The 10,877-nt window shown below is 32.8% G+C and overlaps 1 protein-coding gene across 1 annotated transcript; it reads right to left on the bottom strand.

The window, feature by feature from the left end:
• Positions 1 to 487: 487 nt before the first annotated feature.
• LOC114192314 (glyceraldehyde-3-phosphate dehydrogenase GAPCP1, chloroplastic-like) lies at positions 488 to 9,697 on the bottom strand. The gene is made up of 14 exons (XM_028082006.1): positions 9,395 to 9,697; positions 8,494 to 8,588; positions 8,313 to 8,380; positions 8,185 to 8,223; positions 7,411 to 7,511; positions 6,197 to 6,309; positions 6,014 to 6,113; positions 5,770 to 5,916; positions 1,870 to 1,930; positions 1,660 to 1,757; positions 1,435 to 1,577; positions 1,252 to 1,335; positions 934 to 1,023; positions 488 to 820 (listed from the first exon to the last, which is right to left on the bottom strand). Exons 1-14 carry the CDS (start codon positions 9,455 to 9,457, stop codon positions 766 to 768), a joined length of 1,257 nt encoding a protein of 418 aa, XP_027937807.1. The 5' UTR covers positions 9,458 to 9,697; the 3' UTR covers positions 488 to 765.
• Between the last annotated feature and the right edge of the window lie 1,180 nt (positions 9,698 to 10,877).

Here is a 10,877-nt window from a genome sequence, read left to right as displayed (position 1 = left end):
CTAAAAGTCAAATTCTTAAAACTGTTGAGATGAATTCCGTAAAAATAGGATATTGCATATCTCAGCAACCATCGTCACAGTATCTTCATCACTATTTACGTCATCAATGTCAATATCTTACATTTATTTAAATGTATTTGTTATCATCGTACCATGAAAATAATTGATTGAACATCAACATATTCACTGTATTATCTAATGAAATGGAACCAGATTATTCTCGGACACGCCAATATAATTCACCATCCACTTTAAAATGACAAATTTGGAAAGCCAGTTCGTAAAATTCGTTGCTCGTAATTCCAAAACATTTCCATTTATTGTACTTCCAGTGTACATGCTGTCTACGGTCATTTAAACTCATTACCGATTTAACCTAAATCAACAAGAATTTGAACAACTTACAAAGTTGGTGTTGCACTTGTCCGAACAGGCCAATATAAATCATTCTTCACCTTTAAAATGTCAAATCATTTTCAAAGGCAGATTGTTAAAAATTCATGCTGGTATTAATCCAAAACGTGCCCTACCGAACAAGCGAATATAAATCATTCTTCACCTTTAAAATGTCAAATCATTTTTAAAGGCACATTGTTAAAAATTCATGCTGGTAGTAATCCCAAAACATGACCCAGGACAATGTCCTCTTTATTTTATTTTCGGTGTACACGATGTGATAATTTAGCCTCATTATGAAAATCAGATCAAAACCAAAATCTGAACCTAAGTCACTACCAATAATAACCTAATTGAACATGATGGTGTTCAATTTTGAGCTCCCACCAACGCCATGTGCTCTATAAGGTCCAACACGCGGTTGCTGCACAAAAACCATTCCAAAAACATCAATTCAAGGTACGCATAAACTATACTTCTAAAAATCAACCAATGAATCAATGCTATTCAGTCTACATATCCAAAATGCAAGCATACCTGTAACCCCATTCGTTGTCATACCATGAAACCAGCTTAACAAAGGAAGAACTAAGTGCAATGCCAGCCTTAGCATCAAAGATACTTGACCTGAGCAAGGGAATTAATTTTGAATTGCATAAGCCTTTTTAATAACAAATATATATCCAAGAGAAGCAGAGAAAGAAATGAAGGATTGAAGGTTCAATTTTTCTTTTGTGCAAAATCTATAATTGCCCAAAACCAAACAGGGATCTCATCTTCTATGGTCTCACTTTCCAACCAGAAAAGTTAAAAAATAACGTTCTGCTTTGAAGATAACAGCATAACACAATGCACCTTGAATCACCAACGAAGTCATTAGAGACAACATCCTCTTCTGTGTACCCAAGGATTCCTTTCAGTGGTCCCTCGGAGGCATACCTTCATATTTTTAAGTAGGTAAGTTATAAAAATCAACCAAAGGTTTGTACAAAACAGTAAATGGCATAAAAGCTGGAGAAAAAAAAGCAAGAGACATACTTTATTGCTGATTTAACATCTTCATACGAAGCATTCTTTTTAAGCCGGCAAGTCAAGTCCACCACAGAAACATTGGGAGTCGGAACACGGAATGCCATCCCAGTGAGTTTTCCATTTAACTCAGGAAGCACTTTCCCAACAGCCTGTGATTTCATAAAACAAACCCATATTTACATACCTATACCGAAATAGTAAACTTAAAATTAGCGTCCATCCATCTCTTACCTTCGCAGCACCAGTTGAACTTGGAATTATATTTTGGCTTGCCCCTCTTCCCCCTCGCCAATCCTTCATAGAAGGGCCATCTACAGTCTTCTGTGTTGCTGGGTAAGAAAGAATTGGATGTTAACGATGCTACTTGTGAACATATAAAGAAACGAATTGACCACAAGAAAAGGAAACTACAGGCTGCAATTAGCAAGTTTGCAAAGATACCTGTGGTTGCATGTACAGTTGTCATTAAACCTTCAACTATTCCAAACTCTTCATGAACCACCTGATGAATAATTTAAGTTACATACTTATATGCAAGTTACCAATGGGACAGATGAAGGATAACAGAAATTGTTTTTATATTGACTAAATTGTTTCTAACACTGCCCTGATATCAATGTTACAGATATCAGATAACAGAAAATATCAGACTCCAAAAATCCTTTATCATATTATAACGGAAGCCATATCGGTTATGGGAAAAGGATTGCAATCAAAAGAAATATAATATAAACATATAGACAATTTTAAAATAACAAATACTGAAATATAAATAGTAATGAAAAAATAAAGAACAATCATAACTAATAATAATATTGTCTAAAAATTCAAATAACAATAACGTGAAATCAAAGCACTACAAATTTCATGTTCAAAACTTACACAAACAACAAAACACAAAATAAATGTCTTAAATTTCTAATTATCTCACTCTTCTTCAATCCCAACATAATTCTCTTCAATATTATCTAATAGGGCATATCCATCCTCTTTTCCCCTCTAAGAAACTCTTGTCAAAGTTAAGTAACTTTTCAAACTCAATATCAAGGATATCATGCAATTCATTCTCAGCCCCAATCTCAATCTTCCCTTCATCCCTCTTTGTTAGGGTTGAAGTAGCACCTAAACCTTTCAGAAAAGCACGGGGAGATCCAATAATAATACCACCACTTCATGGTTGCTTACTTTTATTGGTTGCTTGTCTCTTTGTATACACTATTAGTTCTTCAACACCTGAAGCTTCATAAAATTGTTGCTCAATTACGAGTGGGATCATCATAAAAACCAACTCATTTCCCCCTTCTTCATTATCATCATCCATGTGTCCCACACTAACCAGTCATTACACTCATCAATTTTATTCAATAGAATAGATTAGGGCCTTTTTCATTCCTCATATTATATCTTTCTTTTTCAAATGAATCTACGTTATGAATAAATAAGTTAAATATAAATTAATTTCTTTGTACACTCTACAAAAAAATAATAATGAATTGTGTCATATCATGAACAATAATTATTACTTGCTCAATTACACTCTAGTTGCGCTCACATCCCAATGAACTACATGTCAAACTTAAAATCTTGATTGTTAGCTTTTGTAAGTTGGGAGTTGTGTGCCTATAATTCTTTCACCATTAAGCTACAAAAGCAAAGAAAATCACTTATAATGTAACCATTATATCTTGACACAATTTCGAAATTCTTTGGCGAAGTCATCACCGAAGAGTCCACTTCCACTCTTATGAAGAGGCAACTTAGTTAAATTTTTTTGTTGCACATCTTTACTTGGCACCAACCTCTTGATGCAAGAATACAATCCATTTGTAATTTCCAAATCATATTCGATTTCTGGCTTGGAATAATAGAACTCTAGGTTCCGAAAGTGACTATTTGCATGCAAGAATACATCCTTCCATTTACTTTAATTGTTACTGAGTGACTTCTTTATTGTTTCCTTGGCCTTCTCCATTGCTTCGTATATATAGCTCATAGCTGCTTTTCTTTCCCCATACAACAAATGAAGTACATGAACAAGAGGAGCCACAACTTTGAGAGTAAATACAACATGATTCCAAAATAAAGGTATAAGAACAATTTTTGTAGCTTTCCTCCCCTTATCTTCTTCAGAGAGCTTGTTCTTGGTTCATTCATTTGAATGACCTTTCAACAACTTTTCAATGTAGTTAACCTCCTTGTTGAAAACTAAAACTTGAATTTCATAAGTAGAAGTAGGTATATTAGGTCCATTAGCACCTATAGCATCAATCATATCTTGAAAACTTTTTAATCTCACAAGGTTTAAATGACAAGCCTGGTTAGTACCAAAATCAAGCAATATATTGATGAATTGATTACCTCAAGTTTTTCTTTTTTTCTCCTCTATTACAACAATTGGATTCCTACAAAACAAACACATTGGTCCTTTTTTCCACCACTATTTCTCCCTTTATCATTACATGCAGTGAAAATTTCAACTTCATGTTCACTCTCATTATATCATTAGATGAACTATATCTAGCATGGTAGTCAAAATCACAATCCAAAATGTATGATCATACAAGGCTACGATCTTTTTCCTCTCTAATCTTGATTCACTTAAAACCGCAATCTTCAAAGATTGAGTTGGATTGTCGTTGTAAATTGCATTTTGTGTGGAAGTGGCAATTCTCGCGATACAGCCCCTCCTAGCAACAAGGGAGAGGCCGACAGAGCTCACGGTGATGCTTCTCTTGCAACCTCGTGATGCAATCCCTCCACATGGTGAGGAAGAATAAGTGGACAGACCTCCCGGCAACAGCGCCTCTCTCGAAAACAACTCTATCATGGGCAACTCAGCGGTGACTCTCGCGACATCCACGTACCTCAACGTTGGCCTCTCTATGAGTCTCTTCGTTGATGGGTGGTGGATGACAACTCTAGGGTTTTTGTAATGGGTTGGAATTGTTTTCTAACCTAAAAAGTTTAGTCCATTTAGTTTAAGCCCAATTATTAAAATTGTTACTGCACCCAAAAAGTAAAAAAAAAAATGTCTCTAAACAGTTAAAACTGCCACCACTGATAAAACAAAAGAGTTACTCCCTCTCTTCTATAATTGAGAAAAACTGCCACAACGTAACTCCCTTTCTTCCCACACAAGTGAAACCCACCCATACCTACTCCATGGATGAAAATAAGTGTCGCTCTCCCTTCATTTGATGTGTATTCAAACAGCCGCTCTTCCATATCCACAATACAAAATTTTCACTCTTTTTTAAGCTATTTAATGATGTACTATTTTATTTCATATATTATGAAGTTCAGTTGTGAATTTTGGGTGTCATATAATGATTTTGTGTGAATACAAATTTCATAAAGTTTGTAGGATCTTACCAATTTTGAGTCGCATCTTCTGATTTATGATTTATATTTCCCTTTCCGGTCTTGAGTAAGATATTGATTTTGACTACCTTGATGATACTAGGACTGACGAAGAACCTGACTATTTTTTCTCTATATAATTTCTAAAGTTCTTCTCTCATTTTTTGGAGTCTTGGGGCAAGCAGTAGCAACGATGACCTTCTTTGCCATTAGATGTTATTTTTCTCTAGTAATTCCTCCTTTCATAACACTCCCACAATAATTACAAAAATTTGTACTGAAGTTTGACTCATCCATCAAGTGACAATGTTTCCAACCAGGATCATTTCTATGGGATGGTTTTGAACTATCATGGTCATTGGCCATTATTGTTGTTGGAAAATAGATATATTTTTTAAATAATAATTATAGAGGAAAGTTGTACACCACATTATATCTAACAAGATACCATGTTTCTATCAACTAGTTGAATAACTTATAGATTCAGATAGATCAACAATAACTACTAGATTCAGATAGATCAACAATAACTTCAATTAAAGATATTTAATTAAAGGGGGAACATTGCAGCATTAGTTGAAGAATACTGCATGTCTTGGGACACAACCTAAAAAGTTAATTTCAGCCCCCGATGAACCACTATATAGATTCCAATATATATGTATCAACTCCATCAAGTTCAAAGAAATTGTAGAAGACTGGATCTATTTCAGTAGAAAATATATAATTAAAGCCAACAGGACAGTATAAGTTGAACATATAAAAGTACATGGCTAAAAGACTGGATCTATTTCAGCAGAAAATATCCACACACACCCACACCCAAAAGGATATGTCACAGAATAACTTAGGTATCTTTTAAGGAAGAGGAGAGCTTCCATTAAACCTTAAGTTTAACATTGCCAAACTACATACAAAAACATTCTCATTACAAAGAATACTTCAGTTCAATAAAGTTTGGCAATGCATGAGCAATCACACCTTGGCAAGAGGAGCAAGACAATTTGTTGTACAACTTGCATTAGAAACAATGTCCATTTCTGGTTGGTATGTCTTCTCATTCACTCCTACCACAAACATTGGAGCATCAGCAGATGGAGCTGATATTATTACTTTCTTGGCACCAGCCTACAGAGTAAAAAGATAAAGCTCATTTGATGCTGGAGGGTAAGACAAAGAAAAGAATGAAAGAAACAGAAGACTTAATACACAAGTACTTGAGTACCTTCAAATGTGATGAAGCTTTTTCCACAGTTGTGAAAACTCCAGATGACTCTATGACATAATCAGCACCAAAATCACTCCATTGGATCTCTGCAGGATCTCTGAAATACAGAAAAAAAAATTGTGCAAACCATTAACGCGTTTATAACATTCACTTTAATTATCAGATATCAACTCATGATACCTTTTGCTCACAACTTTAACCTGCTTTCCATTAATTTCCAAAGTAGAGTCATCCAAAATTTTAATGGTCCCCTTGAATGGACCATGAGTAGAATCATATTTAAACATGTAAGCCTACAAGAAAAAGATCCAATGATAAAGAAAAAATGTGAGGATGAAATAATAAAAAAGAGATTAAACCAAACACAAATCATAAACCAAGCATCAACAATAAATCCACAAAAAAAGTCAAATGCAACAGTACATTAATTGAAAAAAATTACACGCAAAAACAAATAAATAAAACAAAAGATGAATTTATTGAAAAAAGTGGAATACAGGCGTGCAACAATACACTCACCAATTTCTCAATTGTAGACCATCTATTGTCATTGTATGTACTAAGCATGAGTATCTACTACAGTATAATTACTACCGTTAATCCAGAAAAGTGCTGGCGCAAATATTTTGTTGCCAACAACTGTCATTTCCTACTTCTCACAAGATTTTGTAATGTTTAACACAATCTCTATGCTTCCTTATATTTAAAGGAGTTTTGATACATTATTGCAAGAAATTGGGGGTTGAACATACAGATAAAGTCCTCTTATTTCGGACCAAAACAAGAAAGCTTCCTTAATTTCCGGTTCCATTTGGAATGATTCGTTTAGAACAAAAGTAAATGAGGAAATACTATGATAGAGACTGAGTTTTTATTTTTTCATTTTTTTTTTCTGAGATATGTTTTCAAACAGATCACAGATTGGATTCTCTTAAGATTAGACAAGGCTTCATGATAAAATAATAAAATAATCTAAATAAATATCAACATATGTAAAATAACAAAAGGCAAGCAAACAACATGGATCATAGTTGAAGAACATCCCAATTGAATCAATATAACAGATAAAAAACAAATTATATCACTAAATATGGGTAAAATAGAGCATCCAAGATCAGAGCATTATACTGACAAGTTTGGTTCAGATTATTTTAAAGAAAAGTAATCGTTTGTCTCTATAAGCTTCTCGTGGGAGTAGTATCTCTTAATTCTAATCTTCACCAAACACGCTATAATATAAATCTAATTCTTAAACGTACTGGCTACACGACAAAAACAAAAGAGCTTTCAGATAGATGTATGTATCACCATATACATAAATAAATAAAAGCATACAAAAGAAAATACATATCAAATATAGTCTCTAGGTCTATAACCAGTATAACAGTACATACCATATATTTTGCATCAACAAATGGATCATTAATTGCAACAACATCAATATCATCTCGTGAAGTAGCTACACGTAGCACCAACCTTCCAATTCTACCAAAACCTGCACATTTCAGCATAAGTACACGTATGTAATCTAAAAACAAAAAGAAAAACTCCATGTGTTATACATAATAAAACAAAGCTTTCATCTTCTACATAACTACATTTTAGATAACACATTTTAACAACAGTTCTTTCAGGCTCCAGCAACTGATATGCATGTTCCTAAAAGACCAAAACTAAAAAATATAGAAAAACCAATAGTCTTATATTTTTTTTTTTCATTCATAACTTGGTAACTTAATAGTTGAGAAATATGCCTCAACATTATGCACAGATCCACCAATAAAATGAGGATTCACAAAAAATGCAATTTGAAATCATTCGGGTTAAAGCATACAGAATCCAGTAAATATTATGCCAAATTTGATTATCTTCATCAAACATTGCCTATTTCATCTAAAGCAATTAGACAGTTGAAGGAATGTCTTTTATGAAAGCATCTGCATACGTCACACTCAGTTACTCTGTATGAAAATGTAGAACAATTCTTATGAGCTATTCTAAATAAAACCATGATAAAACGAAAAGAAGGTAGTAAGGCAAATCTTAAAATAATTCATCATCTATGATGAATTTTGTATTCAATGAAAAATTGAAAGTACATAATAAAATTAAATGCGGCAAGTAGATACAAGAGACAGCAAATGGAAATCTCGTAACAAGAAAGTTACCATTTATTCCAACTCTAGTCTTCCCAGTGCTCCTTGATTCTAAACAAGCCAAACCAACCACAAGTAAAAATCAAGAAATTGCATGCAAATCGCACTAATATAGAATACAATGGTGGTATTATTCGTACGCTGGGTGGGGAGAGGGATTTCTGTAGCTGTGGATTTAATAGGCTGGATCCCCCGAGCATTGTAGTTTCTGTGCAAACACCAATAAATCAGAACAACAAATAATAAAACCACCAACTATTGAAGGAACCGAAATATGAAAGAATTTAGGAGCTCAAGGTAAAAAGGTTTGAGCAACTCAACTGTAAGACGAATGAGTCACATTGAATCGAATTACCAAACATGCTACTCTGTAATCCCGTAGATTTTACATTACAACTCGAGGCGTTGCTAAATACCTGAATCGTACAACATATATACAGATATATTAGTAAAATGGTACATCCAAACAAAAAAACATCAATACAATAACAATCAAACGTAAGAAAATTAAGCATGTAAACCATGAGAAAGAAACTTTTCTCAACCATCAAAGATTGTCAATCGGAAAATTTTCCTTAAAGTTCCTCACAGATTATTTTCTTATGAAAACGCTACAGCATATTCACACGTACCTCGTTTCCTGAGCAGGAAATGGAAAACAGGTTCCAACCAAAACCAAACTTTCAAAGCTAAATAAACATAACTACAATAAATACAAAGAAATAAATAAACAAATAAAAAATCGAAAGCCCGAGGCATATTAAATTGCAGCATCATTGTAAACATTAATATTATAAAAAATTTCCGCAGTTTGCCATCACGACAACCAAAAAAACTTAGACGTTACAGCTGAAATGTCAAAAGCCGATCTTAAAAAACCTCAAACACTTTAAATTTTCCACTTGATTTTTCACGTAAACGCAAGAAAAAAAAACGAACATGAAAAAAACTTAAAAACTTTAACCAATCAATAAAAAATAAAATAAAAATGTTGATTCTCTGAACAACCAAATAAAGCTCAACTGATTACAAAACCAAGACCATAATCTGTAGACCAACCAAACAAACAACACCGCATCAACCAAAAAGCATCACATCACAGTCCATTCGGTTCGGTTCAGTTACAGTATTGTGTTACACTTTACAAACAAATGCAGGAAAAAGTGAACAATGAAAGCGAAAATCGAAAAACAGAGAGAGAATCGGCGACGTGGGAAGAGACCTTGGAACGATCGCAGGATGAAGGTGCGAGAAACGCGGATCTGAGCAAATGCGAAGCGGCCATTGAAGAAGGCGAAGAGAGCAAAAACCAAACCCTAGAAAATGGAAGAGTGATTTCTGCACCAAGCAAAGGACAATAAGAATGACGAAGAATGCGAATGTGGCACTGTTTTCCTCGTTTTCTTTTTATTTTATTCGCACCACCTAGCGGAGCTTCTTATGGAACGCTGCCAACAACTCTTTCAACGTTACTGTATCACGCCCTTTCCTAAAAAGGTGCGAGTGATCACGTGCGGGAGAGTCTACAACTAAGGAGAGGGAAAGATACGGAAAAATAAAACAAAATAAAACAATTCGCAAATAATCTTCTCATTAGGCTCTATCAACTAAAAGTATAGCTTAAATTACTCTATGGTCTCTTTATTTGTCTAAGTAATATAATTTGGTTCTCAAATTTTTTGGTTGTTTCAATTTAGTTTTTATTTTTTTTAAATGATTTAATTTAGTCATTGTTAGTTTGACTAGATAGTGTTAAAGTCAATGTCACGTGTTAATTTCTGGTTTTTGAAGTTTTTTTGAAATTTTTTAATTTTTTACAGGTGTTACTTCACAATTATGTCACGTGTCAAAATGACTCAATTTGGTCCCTATATTTGTTTTTAGTGTTTCAATTTAGTCTCAATTTTTGTAAAAATCAAGCAATATTATCCCTCCTTAAATTGACACTCAATTTACTTGTTACAAATTTATGTTGATATTCTTACTGAAATTAACATTTTTATTAAATATTCCTATAAATATTTTAAATTAACTTCAAATTCTATACAAAACATTAGACTTTGGTTTTGTTTTGAACTTGAAATTTAGTTCCTAAACTTATGTATGACAAGTTATTTGATTTTTAATCTTCACTAATTTGTATAATATGTTACACTTGATGTTTTTATATATGATGACAAAATTGTTAATTTTTGAAATTAAGTTTGGGGTTTAACTTTGTTTAATAATAAAACTAAAAAAAATGTTTAAAAATATTTCCACAAATATTTAATAAAAATGTCAATTTTATTAAGAATATCATCATAAGATTTATAAATAAATTAAATTGTGTGTCAATTTAATGAGGGACAATATTGCTTCATTTTTACAAAAATTGGGACTAAATTGAAACTAAAAACAAATGTAGGGACCAAATTGAGTCATTTTAACATGTGGCACAATTGTGAAGTAACACGTGTAAAAAATTAGAAAAATTCAAAAAAAAATTCAAAAAAACCAGAAATTGACACGTGACGTTGACTTTAACATCGTGTGGTCAAAATTAATGGCAAAGACCAAATTGAATCATTTTTAAGAAAATGGGGACCAAATTAAGACAACGAAAAACTTGAAAACCAAACTAATATTACTTGACAAATAAAGGGACCAAAAGAATAATTTAACCAAAATTATATTAATTATTCATGATATTTTTTTCGATCGAT

The sequence above is a fragment of the Vigna unguiculata genome, chromosome 1 (genome assembly GCF_037176805.1).
Source record: "Vigna unguiculata cultivar grain cowpea cultivar isolate G323 ecotype 2 chromosome 1, ASM3717680v1, whole genome shotgun sequence".
In the NCBI taxonomy this organism is placed as follows: Eukaryota; Viridiplantae; Streptophyta; class Magnoliopsida; order Fabales; family Fabaceae; genus Vigna; species Vigna unguiculata.
The sequence above is the reverse complement of the archived record's forward strand: the minus strand, read 5'-3'. Positions and strand labels throughout refer to the sequence as shown.

Bases quoted from the DNA above. Each gene is read 5' to 3' on its own strand.
- LOC114192314 (XM_028082006.1), bottom strand. From the start codon at position 9,457: ATGGCCGCTTCGCATTTGCTCAGATCCGCGTTTCTCGCACCTTCATCC. The intron at 8,224-8,312 runs GTACGAATAATA...TGGCTTGTTTAG, and splicing joins AATCCCTCTCCCCACCCAGC to AATCAAGGAGCACTGGGAAG. The intron at 6,310-7,410 runs GTATGTACTGTT...TTTTTCTTGTAG, and splicing joins TTGTTGATGCAAAATATATG to GCTTACATGTTTAAATATGA.